The sequence below is a fragment of the Oryctolagus cuniculus genome, chromosome 18 (assembly GCF_051225735.1).
Source record: "Oryctolagus cuniculus isolate XC-2025 breed Fujian yellow rabbit chromosome 18, ASM5122573v1, whole genome shotgun sequence".
In the NCBI taxonomy this organism is placed as follows: Eukaryota; Metazoa; Chordata; class Mammalia; order Lagomorpha; family Leporidae; genus Oryctolagus; species Oryctolagus cuniculus.
This window is the reverse complement of record NC_142884.1, coordinates 5,393,947-5,414,365: the sequence shown is the minus strand read 5'-3', so window position 1 is coordinate 5,414,365 and position 20,419 is coordinate 5,393,947. Positions and strand designations below refer to the sequence as shown.

The following is a 20,419-nucleotide window of genomic DNA, read 5'->3' as shown; positions in this document are numbered from 1 at the left end:
TCTCTCTCTCTCTCTCTCTATAACTCTGCCTTTCAAATAAATAAATCTTTAAAAAATTAACAAAAGATAAAAAGACAAGAAAATTGTGGGTTTGGAATTGAAGAAAAAAAAATGCTATGGAATCTATAATCTCTGATGGAAAGCAGGAATCACAGCAGCAATGGTTTGGATGTCCGTGTTGTAGATGCCCTCCTACCAGATTTTCATTATTAATGCACACAAGGGAAGACGACAGCGAGGAGAGCGAGAACACTGTCATCCACATTTATGAGCCTATCTTAGCAGGCATTCCGTGAAAGCCGAGCCTGCGTTGATCTGATCTAGGATTTATAGAAGAGAAACATCCAGGCCAATGCACAGAGCAAACCCTGAAAGAATGTTCGAAGGAGTTCCATACCTGAGAAGAATGATAGAGGCAAGTTAGGAAGGCAGCCCACAAAGCTGATCAAATAACTTTCACCTTTGATGAGCACACACATAAAAACAACATGTACTTACTCACATCCAAATGATGCAGAATAGTTTCCTGTCAATACAACTAGGAAATTTTTTTTCCAAATGTATTTCCTTCACCATACTTTCTAGAAAAACATTTTGTAAAATTTGTATTAGGAGCCGGCGCCGGGGCATAGTAGGTTAACCCTCTGCCTGTGGTGCTGGCATCCCATATGGAACTGATTCGAGTCCCAGCTGCTCCACTTCAGTCTAGCTCCCCGCTAATATGTCTGGGAAAGCCGTGGAAGATGGCCAAGGGCTTGGCCCCTGCATCCACATGGCAGACCTGAACGGAGCTCCTGGCTCCTGACTTCAGACCGGTCTTTTGGGAAGTGGACCAGCAGATGGAAGATCTTTCTGTCTCTTCCTCTCCCTGTAACCATAACTCCAAAATAAATCTTTTTGAAAATTGTATTGCTACTAAAAATATACATTTAAGAGACAATGTAACCTTGCAATGCAGGTTTACAGTGTGCAGGGGTCAAATAAGGTAACCTACATTTCCCTCTCTGTTGCTCCTGCAGTCATCCCACTGTCTGTCCACTAAGAGCTCACTCCTGCCACCTGCAATTTGGTCCCTGTCATCAAAGTTCTCTCAGCATTTTTAACTGTGCGAAAAGGACAGATTCCAGAGGATGATTTGGGGTTCTTTACAACACACCGTGGAGACGAACACACATGATAGAAAATCAGAGCTATTGCCTCCAAGTTTGATGTATTCTCTTCCATTCATCATTGTCTTCCATTTATCATCTGTGCCTGTGTTATATCTTACAATATAAAGACACCTGGGCACAGCCTAATTACCTGGTTCTTGTTTCTTGTTTTCAAAATAGCAGGATGAGAAGCTCACCTGTGACCAGAGCACAGTGAAATGCAAACCTGAGGAAGAGGTCACAGTGTTTCAGCCCCTCCCAACTCTGGCAGCTGATAGGCAGCAAAGATGAGAGCCTTCATCCCCCAAGGCAAGCTATGAGCAAAGAGAGCCTAAAAAGGGAAAACTCGCATTATAGGTTGTGATGTATACACATCACTAAGTCAGTCACCCCAAGATATGCTTTCATTGTATGCAGAAAAATGTCCCTCTTGGAGGAAGCAGGCAGAGTCCTAGACCAGGTGACTGAAGCTAATGTCAGCTGTCCCAGCACAAATCAGTGGCAGGTGCTGATGCACATCCCCTTGCTGTGATACTGTGGACCAAAAGCAGGTAGAGCTTAATCTGAATCGAATCGTGGAAGACGTAGGTTCTATACAAGCTTTGAAACACACCTCTCCCAGGTTCTGTAGTCTCGAAATATATTTTTAAGATGTATTTATTTGAAAGAGTTACACAGAGAGAGAAGGAGAGGCAGAGAGAGACAGAGAGAGGTCTTCCATCTGCTGTTTCACTCCCCATTGGCCACAATGGCTGGAGCTGCGCCAATCTGAAGCCAGGAGCCAGAACCACTGGCCTAATGGCTGCCTCTTAAGCCTCGCCTGCACACAAGTGCTGCGGGCCCTGTTCTAGGAAGTTGGGATTCTGCAGGCTTGGCGGGGCCCTGTCAGTGCCCACGTGGGGTCGCCTATGCCCATTACCAGCAGCACTGAGCTTGAGAATGCAGGAGCGACACACCCGAGCCCCTGAGACCCAACTCTCTTCACACACACACACACACACACACACAGATTCTTTTCAAGCATTTTCTTTGTGTTTTCCATACTTTGTGAAACGTTTTAAAAATGCAACTAACTGTAATGCTGGCTATTTCTGGGGTCCAGTGATACTTTTCAATACCTTACATGTACTTGGATCACATCAGGAAACCCACGCTCCTGTCCCTCTGCCCCTGCTCTATGGTGGAGTCTTGGATGGCTTCTCTTCTATCTGCGTAGGTGCCTGTGACCTGAACTCACGGTCACGCTCTAGGTAGCACTAGGTCTTGAGGGCTTCTCTCTGTGATTTTAAAACTCTGATAGCCATCCTGAAAGCTGCATTATTGCTGACCCGGTCACAGTTACAGGACACAGAGGGAGGCAGCAGTGTCTGAATCAGCCTGCCGCTGGAAGGCAGCGTGTGCACGTGCACGAACGCAGTGCTTGCTGAGCGCATACGTGTACTCACAAGTGTGAGAGCGCCGTGCTGGGAACCACACATCCCTAACATGAGGTATGCTCACAACACCTGGGAGTTGAGAACTGAGTGTCCCATAATTCCCATGGGGCTGCAAGTGGTGAGCCCAGCCCTGCAACTTCTGTTCCTCAATTCCCAGTATAAAAAATAAAAAGTGGGTGGGAGGGATACAGAGAGGCCTTTCCTTGTTGTGTTTGTATTCACTTTTTTGCATCTGGTAGAACAAGTGGCAGATCTTAAGTGCTAGGGAACAGGGTGCTGGTAGGAATGGCTCTGGAAGCACAGACATTTAATGAGAAAGAGAATTAACACACCAAGCTGTGGGCATTAATGAGATTGCCTCTTCCATCCATGAACAAGGGATGTCCTTCATCAATGTCTGTGTGTCTGGAACTCGGTTTCCAGACAAGCAGATTGGATTCTGACAGTCAGAGAACAATCCAGAATCACTGTAGATTTATCCCTCCTTTACTCCTGGGGATGGTGAGACGTACGCAACAGCCACTGGCCCATGACGGCAGTAGGGCCACAAAAGGTATCCGCCTTCATGTCCTTGGTGGCAGTGGGACACACTCAGAGACTCTGCCCATTCACATCTGCAGCCACAAACAGCCACAAGCAGCGGCATCTAACCATGGCCCCCAGTTGCTTATAAGGGCTTACACGGACAAACGTGGCTCATTGCCAAGCAGTGTAAAAGCAGAGTTGTGGGCAACGAGCCAATCAAGTGGGCCTGTTGGTTACCATGACACCAGTTGCCATAGAGGCACAGAGACATGGGCGCACAGATATGGCAGAAAGGTGTGTGGAACCCATTGAGCTCCACCCTGAGCCTCTTCTTCTCAACAATGTGTTACAGTTTTTATTGCACAGATCTTTTCTAAAAAAGATTTATCTATTTATTTGAAAGGCAATGACAGAGAGGCAGAGAGAGAGAGAGAGAGAGAGGTCTTCCATCCACTGGTTCACTCCCAAATGACTACAACAGCTAGAGCTGTGCCAATCTGAAGCTAGGATCCAGGAGTTTCTTCCAGGTCTCCCACATGGGTGCAGGGGCCCAGGGCCTGGACCATCTTCTACTGCTTTCCCAGGCCATAGCAGAGAGCTGCTTCGGAAATGGAGCAGCCGGGACTCACTCAAACTGGCACCCATATGGGATGCCAGAACTGCAGGCAGGGATTTACTCGCTATGCCACGGGTAGACATCTTTCACTTCATTAATTTTATTACTCAAATAAATAAATTGCTTTTAAAAATAGTTTTTGGTGGATCATTTCATCTGACAACTGTGACAGTTTGACTTCTTCCTTCCCTGTTGGAATGCCATTTCTTTCTCTTGACTGCTAGAACTTCCAGAAGTGTTAAATATAAGTGGTAAACGTGGGCATCCTTGTCTTGTTACAGATCTTAGAAAACTTAGTTTTTCCTCATTCAGTATGATGTTAGCGGTTGCCTTATTAGATAAGGCCTTCTTTATGTTGAAGTATATTCCTTCTATACTTATTTGTTCAGGGTTATCAGGAAGCAGTGGTACATTTTATCAGATGTCTTTTCTGCACCTATTGAGATGTTCCTATAATTTTTGTCCTTCCTATGACTGTTGACGTCATGTATCAGGTTCATGGATGTTGAACCGACCTTACATGGCTGAAGAGAATCCCACTTCACCATAGTGAATAATCTGCTCATGGTTCTGTTGGAGGTGACTTCCTAGAACTTTCTTGAGGCGTTTTGCACTATGTACATGAAGAAGAGAGATGGCCTGTAGCCTTCTACCTTTGTTGTGCTTCTGTCTGGTTTTAGTATCAAGGTAATTCTGGACTCATAGAATGAGTTTGGAACAATGCCATCCTCTGCCGTTTTTTGAAATAATTAAAGAATTAGTGTTAATTTCTCTTGAAGTGTTTGGTAGAGGTTATCTGGTCTGATGATAGACTTTTTGTTACTGATTCAGTCATGCCACTCATTAGTCTAGATTTTTTTTAAAGATTTGAAAAAGTTACACAGAGAAGGAGAAGCAGAAGCACGCGTGAGATGGGGGGTGTCTTCCATCCGCTGGTTCACCCCCCAATTGGCTGCAACGGCCAGAACTGCGCTGATCTGAAGCCAGGAGCCTGGAGTTTCCTCCAGGTCTCTCATGCCGGTGCAGGGGCCCAAGCACTTGGGCCATCTTCTACTGCTTTTCCAGGGCATAGCAGACAGCTGGATCAGAAGTGGAGCAGCTGGCACTGAACCGGTGCCCATATGGGATGCAAGCACTGCAGGTGGCGGCCTAACCCGCTAGGCCACTGCACCGGCCCCAGTATTTGATTTCTGATTCAATTTTGGTAAGTTCTATGTGGCTAAGAATTGGCCCATCTCTCCTAGGTTATCAAACTTGTTCCCATGTAATCGTTGACAGTCATCTGTAGCAATCCTTCTCTGAAGACCCCGAGAGGGAGAGAGAGAGGGCCTTCTGCCCCCTGGGTCACGCCCCGGACGGCTCCCTGACTGAGTCTATGGGGCATCGTCTTCAGCACGATCCTGTTTCCGTGCGGGGAGAAACCAGGGCTCGCGGCATTCGCAGCTCCCCGGCTCTGAAGTACTTTCACCCCGAGCCTACGGGAAATCAGCCCGATCAGAAACCAGTAAGACGCCTACGGAGCAGAGAACTCGGCAGGCGGCGTCCACCATGCCACACAGACGAACATTTCCCAGAGGCCCACGGGGCTCTGTTAGGGCTGCGTGGAGTTGCATGCTGGGAAAAAGCGCAGACTGGGGCGTTGGGGACTCCCTTTCCCAGAGGCCTATGGGGAGTGTGCAGCGTGGCATGCTGGGAGGGTGATTCTTCTTCGCTGGTCCCACCTGGGCGCAATCCGGAGTTCCCCTCTGCCGGGCTCCGGTCCTGTCCTCTCGGGGAAATAGGGTTGGCTGGGCCCTGAGGGGAAGTGTTTGCTCCCCCAGAAAGAAGCCAGCTCAGGGTGCTGCTGGCACGACCGTGAGGGAGGGAGCAGGAGACCCGATACAAACCTGGGCCTGGGCCACTACTGTGTCCTGGTGGCTGGGGGGTGAGGGTGTGGTGTGGTGTGGTGTGGTGTGGTGTGTGTGTGTGTGTGTGTGTTGTGCTGCCATTCCCTGCTTTCCCAGGCGCACTAGCAGGGAGCTGGGTTGGAAGTGGAGCAGTCTGACTCCAACCGGTACCTGTAGGGGATGCCGGCGTCTCGGCGGACAGCTATGTGTTATTGAATGTGGCCTGGACCCCGTGGCAGACACAGGTGTGTGTGAGTCGAATGGGGTCACTGGGGCAGGGCTGTGTGAGCATCAGCGGGAGTAACCCAGCTGGCCTCTGTGAGGGTACCTGCTCTATGCCATCTGCAGGGGTGGCGTGCTGTGAGGCGGGCTACACCTCTGACACGCTGCCAGGGATGGGTGGTAATGCTCTGGGAGTCAGCGCAGACGGGGCCTGTGTCTGAGCTGTGCCTGGGAGAGGTAGTGTTTGGGTGCCGGGCCTATAAAGTGAGCACAGCCGTGAGTGTCACCTGTGTGTCCACATCTCTGCCTTCACCTTCCCTCTGTGTGGTTCCTGCTGGGAGCACTGGGCCCAGGAATCTAGCATGAAATGACAGGAAGCGCGCAGAACAGCCAGAAGAAGCTAATTTTAGAGTCCAAAGTGCTTGCCACGCAGGCCATTCAAATGAAGGGAAGGAGTGGCCTGGGGAGTAGGGTTTCCTGTGTGTGTGTAGGGATGATCAGTTTGGTAGGTGGGGGAAGACCTACGTTTGTATTTCAGGGGTCTTTCCCATCCAGTGCCCCTTTCAATGGGTTCAGCTATGGCCTGGGGCAGGTGTTCCTCGGAGGGTGTTTTCTGTAGCCTGTATCCAGAAAGCATTAGCGTCTCATTCTCTTTCCCCCAGAGCAGCTGTCCTACACCTAAGGAAGTGTCCTGAAGAGGACCAGAAATTGTAACACATCTTCACATCAAGGCTCAGGTACATCCCCGTCATGCTCATTCAGTTACTGTGTTTGTGCCACTTAGAACTGGCTGCTTTCCCTGACCGTCAACATCCTTCCTGATAGCCACTCAGCCCACTAAACCTCCCAGAGTGGTGCCACGACACGGCGGCGTCACTCGGTGGCCTCCCCACAGCAACCCTCTCCAGCCAGCATTTGCCTGACCTATGTTCAGAACCTTCCTGTGTACTCTGCTTTTCTAAAAGTCTTACTGTGTAGAAAAATACCTCCTGGAGGAACATGCTGGACTGTGGGGTGGTAAGGAGAGCGTTCATTTTTAGGTGCAATTAAGCACCAGGTGTGTTTGATCTTTTCCATGGACCTGATTTTCACAGCCTTGTAGGAATGAAAATGATGGGTTTTGGTTTTCGTTTTTTGTTTGTTTGTTTTTGTAATTTTGACAGAGTTAGACAATGAGAGAGAGACAAAGAGAAAGGTCTTCCTTCTGTTGGTTCAGCCCCCAAATGCCCACCACGGCCAGAGCTATGCTAACCTGAAGCCAGGAGCCAGGTACATTCCTCCGGGTCTCCCATGCACTTGGGCCATCCTCCACTGCCTTCCTGGGCCAAAGCAGAGAGCTGGAACAGAAGAGGAGCAACTGGAACTAGAACCCGGTGTCCATATGGGATGCCGGCACCTCAGGCAGAGGATTAACCAAGTGAGCCACAGTGCCAGCCCCAGTTCATTTTGTTTTGTTTTCTTTTCTTTTCTTTAAATGTCAAAGGTATCAGTTTTATGGGGCTTTTTAAGAGTGGGAACTTTAAAAGTCCAGGATTTTCCTCCCCATAATCAATATACTGAAATTTGTTCTTTTATCTAGATTTTCTTGAATGTTACTGCCTCACATTTTCTCAGTGAATTTATGTGAACTGTGAGAAGCAATAGGGTTTGATATCAAGTATTACTTCTTATTTTTTTTTTTGACAGGCAGAGTGGACAGTGAGAGAGAAAGACAGAGAGAAAGGTCTTCCTTTGCCATTGTTTCACCCTCCAATGGCTGCCACGGCCGGCGCACTGCGCTGATCCAATGGCAGGAGCCAGGTACTTATCCTGGTCGCCCATGGGGTGCAGGGCCCAAGTACTTGCTCCATCCTCCACTACACTCCCTGGCCACAGCAGAGAGCTGGCCTGGAAGAGGGGCAACCAGGACAGAATCCGGCACCCCGACCGGGACTAGAACTTGGTGTGCCGGCGCTGCAAGGCAGAGGATGAGCCTAGTGAGCCGCGGCACCTGCCAATATTACTTCTTGATCTTGAACAAGAATAGGCAGTTTTTCCTTTGATGGATCAGGTGGTAAATGTTTCAAGCTTTGCACACCACCCAGGGTTACACATCCTTTTTTTTCTTTTTGTTCTTAATACTTTCTATAACATTTTCAGAAAAGTTACAATATGGAGAATGCCCAGATATTAGTTTGAGACACGTGTGACAATTAGTGAACCAGTGTTAATGAAATCCACTCCTTGTGCTGTTTCCCTTAGTTTTTACCCAGTTTTCTTGGTGTGCCCCAGGATCCTCTCCAGGATACATTAGTTTGCTGACAAGTCTCTTTAGATTCCTCTTGGCTTGGCAGTTCTTCAGGCTCTCCTTGTTTTCAGTGATCTTGTGACAGTTGGAGAGGTGAAATATTTTGTTGCATGACCCTCTGTACGAATGTGTCATATTTTTCTCGGGACTAGATTGGGTCTGTAAGGTTTGGGTGACCACAATCTGAGGTGAATTACCATGTTTATCACAGGATACCAAGGATGCATACCGTCATGGAGTATGATTTTTGAGATTTTTGATCAGCTCACTGCAGTAATATTTCTCAGTCGTCTGCACTCTAAAATTGCACCTGTTTCTGCCTTTCCATGTGGTATTGTTGGGTTGGAAGTAACTGCCCCAGCTCACACTTAAGAGTTGGGAACTTTCTTCTGTCCTCCTCCTTTCTTGTGCATATTTATTTATTGGTGCAGTGGTGAAGAAGCCTCTGGGACATCCATGTCCCATATCACACTGCCTGGGCTGGAGTCCTGGCTCTGCTCCTGGTTCCAGATTCCTACTGATTCTCACCTTGGGAAGCTCAGGTGATGCCTCAGGTAGGTGGGTCCCTGCAACCCACATGGAAACCCAGATGGAGTTCCTGACCTCAGCCTCTCCTAGCCCTAGCATTTGGGGAATGAGTATTTCTCTCTGCCTTTCAAATAAGTAAATAAATATTTTTTTGTTTAAGAAACTCTTGGGGGAAGGGCACTGTGGCAGAGTGGGTAAAGCCACTGCTTGTGGCACCAGCATCCCATATGGGCACCAGTTCAAGTTCCGGCTGCTCCATTTCCAATCCAGCTCCCTGCTAATGTGCTGATGTGCCTGGGAAAGCAGCAGAAGATGGCCCAAGTCCTTGGGCCCCTGCACCCATGTGGGAGACCCAGAGGAATCTCCTGGCTTTAGACAGGCCCAGCTCCAGCCATTGTGGCCTTTTGGGGAGTGAACCAGCTGATGGAAGAGCTCTCTTTCTGTCTCTCACTCTCTCTGAATCTAAAAGCCATTTGCCTCCCCGATGCATAAATACAACACAATGAATACACCTTTCTTGGCATTCCTAATCACAACCCTGCTTCCAGTGTCCAAACAGCCCAGTTCCCTACCTTACGTGTGGATTTGGCTCTCAGTGGAATGTGAAATGTCTTGCCTTTTTCCTCAGTTCTTCTCCATCGGAACACCTCTCTTAAGTTTCAGGTAAGAAGAAGGAGGGCTAGTCTGCTGAGTACTGAAGGGAGTAACGGGGGGGATCTGGGTCACCTGCCCCAGATGTAATCTGGAAGCTCAGCTTGTAGACCATGCAGTTTGATTTGAGGGGCCTCCCTTTATGAGCTCATAGATGGGTGTGCCCTGCTCCCATTGGCAGAAAAGGTTCCTCCACCTTCCACTCACTAGAGCCTCACCTGGCTTTGCATAAGAAATGTTCACGGAGTTGTGGCTGTGTTCGGTACTTACAAGGAAATTAGATTTTAAGAAATGCACTCCAGAACAACTGTGCAAGTGCCTGTTTCATTCCACATTCCCATTGTTGGCATGAGAGCAGCAGCTCTTCCCTGACACTGGAACAGCTGGATTTCACTCGAAATAAAGGTGTAGGTCACCCTTGCCCTTAAGTAGAGCTGACACATGTGTAAGTCAGCCTTGCCTACAATTACAGCCAACACACATGCAAGTCAGTTTTGCCTACACTTACAGCTGATCACATATGTTAAGGCAGCCCTACCTAGATTGTAACTAATTGTATGGTTTTTTTTAATCAAAGTGAAACCAGCCATGAACTAAAAATTATTTATTGTAAATATAGTTTTCCAGTACTGATTTGTGTTCTTTAAATCTTTAATTGGGAAGTTGTAAACATCCACCTAGATAAAGAATTTCTGTTTTTTTTAGATCCATTTATTTATTTGAAAGAGTTACACAGAGAGAGAAGGAGGGGGGTGGCGAGGAAGGGATCTTCCATCTGCTGGTTAACTCCCAATTGGCCACAATGGCCAGAGCTGTGCCGATCCGAAGCCAGGAGCTAGGAGCCTCCTCTGGGTCTCCCACAGAAATACAGAGGCCCAAGGACCTGGGCCATCCTCCACTGCCCTCCCAGGCCACAGCAGAGAGCTGGATTGGAAGCGCAGCAGCTGGATGCTGTTGTTGCATGGGAGGCTTCCTACTATGCTACAGAGCCAGCCCCTCTGTGAACTTTTTAAGGAGTGTTCATGTGCATGGATTTCAAAGTGTTTTTACCAAAATAAATTTATCTTTTAATTCAATTTCTCATGAACTTTTTAGAGTATACCTGTATGTATTCCATGAAATTTACTGCATTGAAGAAATTGAAATAGAAAGTTTTGGGCTGTAGTTTATATACATATAATATATCTGTGAAATAGACGCACCGTGTAGAGCTATTTCAGGTTCATTGATCAGCAGTTCAAGAGATTTCCCATACACCCTTGCATAGGCATAGCCTTCTCCATGATCAAATTCTCATTTCAGAGAATACCTTTTGAAGAGGCAAAAACAAGATATGTGACATGTTTCCTAGAAAACCCATAATGGTTATGTTAAGTTTGCTTTAAATGTTCATTACTTAAATTGTGTAAGAAAATAGCCTTACCATAATCACAGGCTACTGGTGTTTTCAGGATTCATACAATTACTGTCTTTCTTGCTTGCATCAAGTGTCCACAGTTTGATGAAACCTTCTGTTCTGGCGATTATCACCCAAACACACCTTCTACACAGGACTAGAAGATTCCTGTAGACTCTTCCTACTCTTTATTACACACATAGAGAGAGTACAGAACCTTCTCTAGCTATCCATGGAGAACTGTGGTAACCATTCCATACTGTAGAATTCGGTGAATGGTAGTAGCTTTTCTTGTAAAATCAAAAGGAAGCCAGGATCTACCTCTTAAACATCTGACCCCATACTTTGATTTCTCAGTGCCTCTTTTATATCTTCTCGCTTCTATTGATATTATTTCTGTTGGTAATTCCTATCCTGAGTGGAAGCCATACTGTTAAATTTATTTTCCTACAACATTTCTAAATCAGCTGGCATTGAATTGTGTATGAGATGAAATTCACGGAACACAGCTATAAAAATAAATCCAGTGGTTTCTAATTAAATTGTTAGCATCATTTTCTTCCTTTTGCTTGTATATCTTCAAAAAGCCTGCTCACTTACTCTGTCTCATCTTGTTTCTCTGCTCCTAAGTTACAGTGTAGCTCAATGGTCTACAGATTAGGAAGCTGCACTTTTTTTTTTATAAAAGTAACTTCTGATGGATCCAGAAATGCAGTGAGACTCCCATCCTTTGCTGCCAGTCCCTCATGTGCCAGATCTCCACTGTCCCTTCTTACCCCATTGCACTATTGCAATGACTGTCTAAAAAGCCTTTTCAAACACATCAAAGTTGCCTTTGGAGAAGCTAACTAGAAACTTCTACTGGTTGCAGTAATAATTAGCATCTGGGAAAAAACTTTCATAAACAGTCTCCAGTCCCAACTCTACACTCTAATTGCTGCTCCAAGTGGATAATAATTAATGTTCTGTCTGTGGGGAGGTGAGGTCATGGAATCACAAACCCATATCTCAGGATCTGACAGCCTTCCCTCTGCACTTGTACTGACTGCTGTGACCCTCTCACTGAGCGCATCGTGATGCCACTGGGAAGAAGCTGGATGAGTTCTATTTCAATTTGAGAGGCAGAGTCATGAAGCAGAGTATGTCAGAGGAAAGGATGATGTTCCTGGGTGTCTATGTATGAACCGCATCCAAAGTCAGCCCTCACAGGGAGGAAGAATAATTCCTGAGGTATGAGCTGAGCTACGAAAGAATTAATTGGAATTCTAGGTAATTCCTAAAGCAATTTGGTATAATAATCAATGGGAGTGACTGTTGGCATTTGATATAAGTGATAATGAAATCTGACTTTAAGGTACTTCAGGACTGTTCCAAGAACTTTTTGGAGTACATTTGTAGTTCCAGGATCATCTGCTATTGAACCAGCTTTACAGAATCGTGGTACAAATTTTAGGATGCCTAGTGGTGTGCCTGTAATACCTCCATGTATATAAATAAAGATGGGATTAATCAACATGGATCGCATTTTCCTGTGTACTGAATGACAGTTGTTGGGAATGTGTTCTCTAACTTTGGTGTATGATACCACTAATGAAGACAGTGATTATGTTTATACTGAAGACATCTGTGGTCTTTGGATTATGGTTGATTATTTCCCCTCTTTAAGTTGGGGAAATGGCATTTAAAGAAAATAAATTGTATAACTATGGGTTTCACAAAGCTATGTTATGCAATATTGTTTCCCATCCCATAATTTATGGAATGGTCTGGACTAATAGTTCCTATCATAGGTGTCCTTGTATTTGTATTTTTGGCATGACAGCAGGTTAAACTTTCCCTCTTCCTGTGGAGGCCTTCTTCCTTTCATTGACTCCAGCCAGATGTGGGGCAGGCTTCTGGGGTCTGCACGGCTCTCAGTGCACCTCCACTGGTGAAAATCTCTCATCTTCCAGTCCTCATTGATTTTGGCCTATTTGCTGACCTGCAGACATAAATAGGGACTTGTTAACAAACAATAGCATCAAATAAGTATTCTGTGATCCACAATAAGATAACAAGTTATGAAAACAAAAACAAATGTGTGAGGATACTTCAGAGAAGTGAGTGGGAAGTGGAATTAAAAGGTAAGTTTATTTTAGTCCAAAACATTTTTTTAAAATTCATGCATATGAAGGGTTCTTCAAAAAGATCATGGAGATGCATATTATGGAAAACATGATGCATGGATTTTGAAATCTCTGCACTATAATAAGCTTATCTTTTAATTAAAATTTTCCAAGGACTTTTTTAAAGTTCCCTCATTATCTAGGCTCTTTGGGGATCACAGCTAACCAGCTTATCACCCGTGTGGTGGTTCATGTCTTCAGTGCCAGTCCAGGCAGTTTCAAGTCCTCACCTGTTCAAGTCCCCCAGCCTGTTTATGAATTCACACAAAACACTGACCTTCTCCTTCTCCGAGTTCCCTGCTTATTTATAATATAAGCAATAGCAGGGAGTGCCTCACATGTTTGTGGAAAGCAAAGACGGTGCCGGTGTGTGCTCTTCACTGCAGTGATTCACACACTGTAAGTCTTGTCTGCAGGTTACACCCTAATCTCTTGGAAATCTCTTTTTTTTTTCTTACTTAAGGAAGATAAACTTCATGCATCTCATATATCCAAATTTAGAAAAATAGTGATTCTTCCCACACTTCCTCCCTCCAGACAATACTCCTACCCTTCTTTCTCCTCCTTCTCTCATTCCTACTCTTATTTTTCACAAGATCAATTGTAAGTTAACTTTAAATTCATAAAATTAACCCGACTCTAAGTGGAGAGTTCAACAAATAGTATGAAGAAAAATCAAAAAAGCAAACAAACAAAAAAGCATTATTCCTCAACAGTCAAGACAAGGGCTGTTCAAAATCATCACGTCACAGAGTGTCAACTTCACACCTATAGATTACCTTTTAGGTACTCTATTAGTTACCATAGATGAGAGAGAACATAAGGTATTTGTTTTTGGAGGACCGGCTTATTTTCCTAAGTGCAATGGTTTCCAGTTGTATCTATTTTGTTGTGAAAGAGAGGATTTCATTTTGGGGGGCGGGGGCAGATCACTTAATAAAAGAAGAAGAGCTCTCAGGATTTCTCAGTGGCTGAATCACAGTTCCTGGAGAAGGTTGGTGTTCAGCTGGTGCTGTACATGCATCTCACTCTTGGTCTTCTCATGCAGGTACCTGGTGTGAAGATACATGTCAGTCACCAGGAGCTAGCAGAATGGCTTCCTGGGAGGTGGCCACAGGAACGCTCTTCTTAGCTCAGGTCATATGTGGGATTCTGGGGAACTTCTCTCTTCTTTCCCATCATGTCTTCCTTTCCTTGACTGGATTCAAGGCAAGATGCACAGATTTGATTCTGAGGCACCTCCTTGTAGCCAACTGCTTGGTCATTCTCTCCTATGGAGTGCCACAGGCAGTGACAGCTTTAAGGTGGAAATTTCTCCCCAGCGATGCTGAGTGCAACCTTCTTTTCTATGTACGAAGAGTGTCCAGGGCCGTGTCCATCGAAAGCACCTGCTTCTTGAGTATCTTCCAGGCCATCACCATCAGCCCCAGGAACTCTAGGTGGGCAGAGCTTAAAGTCAAAGCTCCCAGGTACATAGGCCTCTCCTCCATGCTGTGCTGGATCCTGAACATGTTAATAAACACCATTTCCCCCATCTACGTGACAAGTAAGTGGATCAACACAAGCATCACAAAGAGAAAAGACTATGGGTACTGTAACGCTGTCTTCCAAGACACCTTCACAGGCTCGCTCTTCTTGGCACTACTATTGTTGCCTGATGCTGTGTCCTTGGGGCTCATGCTCCTGGCCAGCAGCTCCATGGTGTTCATCCTGCACAGACACAAGCAGCAGGTGCAGCACATTCATGGGACGCATGCTTCCCCCAGGACTTCCCCTGAATCCAGAGCTACTCGGAGCATCCTTGCTCTGGTGAGCACATTTGTATTTTTTTACACGGTCTCCTCCACTTTCCAAGTGTATTTGGCTCTTCTTAGTAAACCCAGTCGATTGACAGTGAACATCTCTGCATTATTTGCTGGCTGTTTCCCAACTCTTAGCCCCTATCTTCTCATGAGCTGTGACTCCAGGGTACCCAGGCTCTGCTTTGCCTCGATAAGGAATACAAAATCCCCCAACATTATTAGAAACATGTACCTTGTATTTGCTTTATAATACTCACTTGTTGTACAATAGTATAGGCACAGTTATTTGGTAGCCATATTACAAGACCCTGTACTCATGCTTACACACATGTGTGTATGTATATAGGGTGTAATACACACTATTAGATTACATTTGTTATCAAACAATCATAGTAGGATAATATATACTTAGAAATATAAAAATATTAGTCACAATAATAAACTGCTTTAAATCTACAGCCTCTTTTATTTGACATTTATACAGTCATTAATTAATTAAGTCACATGAAATTGATTTTTCATTTTTCTACTTTAAGCCTTATATTTTAGGTATATATTTATAACTAAGTATAGTCAAACAATGTTTAACAGGAATAGTCTGCTTGTTTTAAAATAATACCTGATATAATTGAGATTGGATTTCTCTAATTACTGGGTGCACCGCTTGCCATTTGTTCAGTATTCTTTTTCTTTCTGCCATAACTTTTCTTTTTTAAAAACTTATTTACCTATTTGACAGGCAGAGTTACAGAGAGAGAGGGATCTTCCATGCACTCCCAATGGCTGCAACAGCTGGGGCTGGACCAGTCCATAGCCAGGAGGTTGGAACTCCATCCGGGTCTCCCACGTGGGTGCAGGGGCCCAAGCATTTGGACCATCTTCTGCTGCTTTCCCAAGCACCTTACTCAGGAACTGGATAGGAAGTGGAGCAGCTGGGACTCAAACCAGTGCTCACATGAGATGTCAGCATTGAATATGGTGGCATAACCCTGCTGAGCCACAATGCTGGCCCTCACATAGGGCCTTGATTGCAAGTTAAAATGGTCAGTTTTGGGGCCAGCGCTGTGGCTTAGTAGAGAAAGCTGCTTTCTGCAGTGCTGGCATCCCATCTGGGCACTGGATCAAGTCCTGGCTGCTCAACTTCCAATCCAGCTCTCTGCTATGGCCTGGGAAAGCAGTAGAAGATGGCTCAAGTTCTTGGGTCCCTGCCACCCACATGGGAATACCCGGAGGAATCTCCTGGCTCCTGGCTTCAAATTGGTGCAGCTCCAGCCATTACAGCCATCTGAGGAGTGAACAAGTGAATGAAGACCTCTCTCTTTCTCTCACTCTCGCTCTCGCTCTCTCTCTCTCTGCATCTCCTTCTCTGCGTAACATGACGTTCAAAGAAATAAATAAATCTTTTAAAAAATGAATAAAAAAACAAAATGGTCAGTTTTCTCTCTGAACTAATGAGATTATGAACTTATGATATTATGTTTATTATTTTCCTAAATATGCTTCTGACTGTTGGAAATTTGATCATAAAGGCATCCCTCTATTTTGTTAACTGTATTTTATTATTGTCACCACAGCTTTACTTATATTTCAGGATGGCTCGTAAAAGGAATTATCACTATTTACATGTGATAGTCCTTTTTAATGACTTACTCTATAGAATAAAACAAGCACCATCTTCATAACATAGTGTTTTATAAAATTAGGAATGGATATGCTACATACCTTTTCTAATTAAAGAAAAAGGTTTCAAGATGGCTTTGTGACATAGCAGATAGAGCTGCCAACTGCAACATCAGCATTCCATATGGGTGCCAGTTCAGCTCCCAGCTGCTCCACTTCTGATCCACACCCTGCTAATGGCCTCAGAAAAGCAGTGTAAAATGGCCCAAGGATTTGGGCCTTTGCCACCCTGGCTTTTAGCTTTGGCCTGGCCCAGCCCTGATTGTTGTGGCCATCGGGGGAGTAAACCAGAGGATGGAAGTTAAGTAATTTTCCAAAGAATGTTGGTATGCATCACCATGGAGCACCATGTAACATCTGAATTGCATAAAAAGGGGGCTGCATGTCAACATGATGCAGAATACTCCATCTGGAGAGCAAACTGGCATTGGGCAAGGGATAATTGATGAGAATACTTAATTAGCTTTATTCTGGTATCTTACAAATAAATGTGCTGTGAATTATCTATTGTGTTTCAACATTGCAATATATCCAAAAAAGGATTGGTGATGATTATTTCTTGCAATGTTTTCATGTAAGGAAGAAGGAACATGAAAGGAGGACTTCAGATGTAAAGTACATTGGCCCAAGTGCTGCACCCACATAGGAGACCAGGGAGAAGCTCCTGGCCTCCTGGCTTTGGCCTGGCCCAGCCCTAGCCATTGCAGCCACTTAGAGAATGAACCAGCAGATGTAAGATTCCCTTTCTCTCTCTCTCCCTCTCCCTCTCTCTCCTTCTCTCTGTAACTCTGCCTTTCAAATAAATAATCCTTTAAAAAAAAAGGCTCTTCAAAGCATATAAAATAAGGAAATCATTATTTGAAAAGCATACCAACAGACCCTGGGAACGTGATAGGAGCAGTGTTTATCTCCATCCCTGAGTGTTGGATACCAAAGAACAACCTCTCCTACCAGACACACCAGGGTGTCTCTGTACCTGGCAGCTCCTGGAATGCAGAAAAGGCCCCTGTCCACTCAGATCTTCCCATATAGAGATCCTGGGAATTGTGCTCCTCGGGAACCTGCCCCAGTCCTGATGCCCTCCATTCTCAGAAATGCTCACATATTCTGCTACAGTAGTGAGGATGTGTGCTGAGCTTTGGCTCCATACAGCACTGGGTGCTTTTCCATTGACCAGAAGCTGGCTTTGGCCTTCAAAATGGTCCCAAGATCCTTGAACATGCTCTTTATTTCACGTTTGCCTGAGCATATTATTAAACCCAAATGCACATTCAGATCCACTTCAGAGATTCCGTGTGCTTGCTGTCTCCAGCTTAGTACAGCTGATGGGCAGGTCTGGAGGAACCAGCATTTCCCTAGAGACATAATTTATTTTATTTGAGAGACAAAGAGAAAGCTCCCAAAATACCCACAACAGCTGAGGCTGGGCTGAGCTAAAGCCATGAGCTGGGAACCCAATCCTGGTCTCCCACTAGGGTGGCAGAGACCCAACTCTTCAGCTCTCAGCTACTGCCTCCCTAGAGGCATGGTATCAGGGAGCTAGAATCAAGAGTAGAGCCAGGGCTTGAACCCAGGCATGCCCACAAGGGATGCATGCATCCCAAATAGCATCTTAACTGCTAAGCCAAGTTCCCATTTAGGTTCATTGACTTTTTTTCTTTCAAATACTTTATAAACACTTAAATATTCAAACTATTGGTTAATTCATATTAGCAAACAATCGCTTTCTGGATTAGAAATCTTGCTACTTACATGCCTATGAATTTTCAGGATAAATATACTGTTGAAATTCTATGTCTTCATATATACAAAATGTGGAGAGTGGCTGTAAAATCAAAACTTACTTAGGACAGAATTGACTTAAGGATGTAGAAGAACTCCTTAGTGTTGCTAGTTTTGTTAATTTTTTTGCATGTACAGAGAATATTTTATTAGACTTTGACTTTTAATTAACAGAATAAAATACAAACCAAGTGTGTGATTCACTTTAGGAATATGTATTTTTATATAATTCATTACAATTAGATAATCAATATAATACACTACATGTATCCCAACTTAATTGGAAGTCTTCAGTAGGAACAAATTCAACACAGTCCTTTAGATGCAACTTCTTTTAGGTTGACAGCAACACTTTTTGTTATATTTTATGTCTTGTAAATTCCAATAAGTCTATCTAAAATCTCAAACATGTGGTTTCAAAGTGAAATTATGATGAACTGGGCATTTTTGTTCACATAGATACAATGCAACAATGGACACATTTTTAAAATCAAAGGCTGCATCAGTTTCATCCATGAAGTAAAGGGGAGTGGGTTTGTAATGATGGAGAGCAAACTCTAAAGCCAAGGAACAAAGTGTTTTCTCTCCTCCTGAATGGTTGAAGATCTTCCAACTTTCCTGAGGTGGTGGAACACTGCGCAGGATTCCTTCAGAGAAAGGATCCAAGCTGTCTCTAAGCTCCAGTTCAGCTTCCCCTCCCAAGGTAAGCATCTGGTAATTCTCTTGTATTTGTTACTATATAACAGTCTGCCATAAATTCATTCAGCCTGTGTTTCCACAGATCATCATATGCTTGTCTAAAATTATCTCTTTCATAAGTAATTTTGTCCAATTCTGCTACCCTTTACAAATATAATTCTTCCTTCTTTTATATTCTACAATGGCAACAAGGTTTGGTTTCATTTCATGACACTGGGCTACCAAAAGTGAAATCTGACTTGTTATGGAATCTCTATTCTTGATTGCTTCAAAATCTTTTAGCTCAAAACTGAAACTACTTCAACAGGATTATCTTTCACAGGATACAATGGTGTTTTTTAAGATTTATTTATTTATTTGAAATTCACAGTTACACAGAGAGAGAAGGGGAGGCAGAGGTAGAGAAAAGTCTTCCATCCACTGGTTCTCTCCCCAGTTCGCCACAATGGCCAGAGCTGCACCAATCCGAAGCCAGGAGCCAGGAGCTTCTTCCAATCTCCCACATGGGTGCAGGGGCCCAAGAACTTGAGTGGTCTTCCATTGCCTTCCCAGGCCATAGCCGAGAGCTAGATCAGAAATGGAGGAGGCCGGCACTGCGACTCACTGGACTAATCCTCTTCCTTGCGGCGCTGGCACACCGGGTTCTAGTCCTGGTCGGGGCACTAGATCCTGTCCTGGTTGCCCCTCTTCCAGGCCAGCTCTCTGCTGTGGCCAGGGAGTGCACTGGAGGATGGCCCAAGTGCTTGGCCCCTGCACCCCATGGGAGACCAGGATAAGTACCTGGCTCCTGCCATCGGAACAGCATGGTGCACCAGCCGCAGTGCACTGGCCGTGGCGGCCATTGGAGGGTGAACCAAGGCAAAGGAAGACCTTTCTCTCTGTCTCTCTCACTGTCCACTTGCCTGTCAAAAAAATAAATAAAAAAAAGGAATGTAGCAGGGGCTGGCACTGTGGTGTAGCAGGTTAAGCCACCGCCTGCAACACCAGCATCCCATATGGGTGCCAGTTCAAGTCCCTGCTGCTCCACTTCCAACCAGCTCTCTGCTGTGACCTGGGAAAGTAGAAGATGGCCCAAGTCCTTGGATCACTGCACCTGCATGGGAGACCTGGAAGAATCTCCCAGCTCCTGACTTTGGATTGGCACAGCTCTGGCCATTGCAGCCATCTGGAGAGTGAACCAGAAAATGGAACACCTCTCTCTCTCTCTCTCTCTCTGCCTCTGTCTCTCTGTAGCTCTGCCTTTCAAATAAATAAATAATTAAAAAGAAGAAGAAGAAGAAGTAGTGCGGCTAGGATTCAAACCGGTGCCCATATGGGATGCCAGCACTGCAGCTGGCAGCTTTACCAGCTACACCACAGTGCTGGCCCCTGGGCCCTGCCTTCTAAAGGATCCACCACCACCAAATAGTGCCACCCAGGGACCAAGCCTCTAACACATGGACCCTCCCTCGCTCAAACTGAAATCCAAACCAGAGCACCCCTTTCCCTGCTTTTTTTTTTTTCTGCTCTGTCATTCTCTTGCATGCTTTCACCTCTCCAAACACTCCAGCTTTCCCCACATGCACCTCCACCTAAAGTGACAACACTCACTCC

At 45.1% G+C, this 20,419-nt stretch overlaps 2 protein-coding genes across 11 annotated transcripts in view; both read left to right on the top strand.

Annotated features, from left to right (window-relative positions):
* Positions 1-4,443: 4,443 nt before the first annotated feature.
* The window catches only part of ORYCUNV1R1504 (vomeronasal 1 receptor oryCunV1R1504), a 119,762-nt gene continuing 103,786 nt past the window's right edge, over positions 4,444-20,419 (top strand). The window contains exons 1-4 of one of the 10 annotated variants that reach the window (XM_089318686.1): positions 5,147-5,859; positions 6,504-6,573; positions 8,555-8,677; positions 13,912-14,915. In XM_089318686.1, coding sequence (XP_089174812.1) covers positions 13,956-14,915 — 960 coding nt within the window. In that variant the 5' untranslated portion in view covers positions 5,147-5,859; positions 6,504-6,573; positions 8,555-8,677; positions 13,912-13,955. The other 9 variants (XM_089318685.1, XM_089318687.1, XR_016224444.1 and 6 more) reach the window with 9 other exon arrangements.
* Positions 13,956-14,915, top strand: ORYCUNV1R1664 (vomeronasal 1 receptor oryCunV1R1664). Its single transcript, NM_001167339.1, has one exon. The coding sequence runs from the start codon at positions 13,956-13,958 to the stop codon at positions 14,913-14,915; it is 960 nt and encodes a 319-aa protein (NP_001160811.1).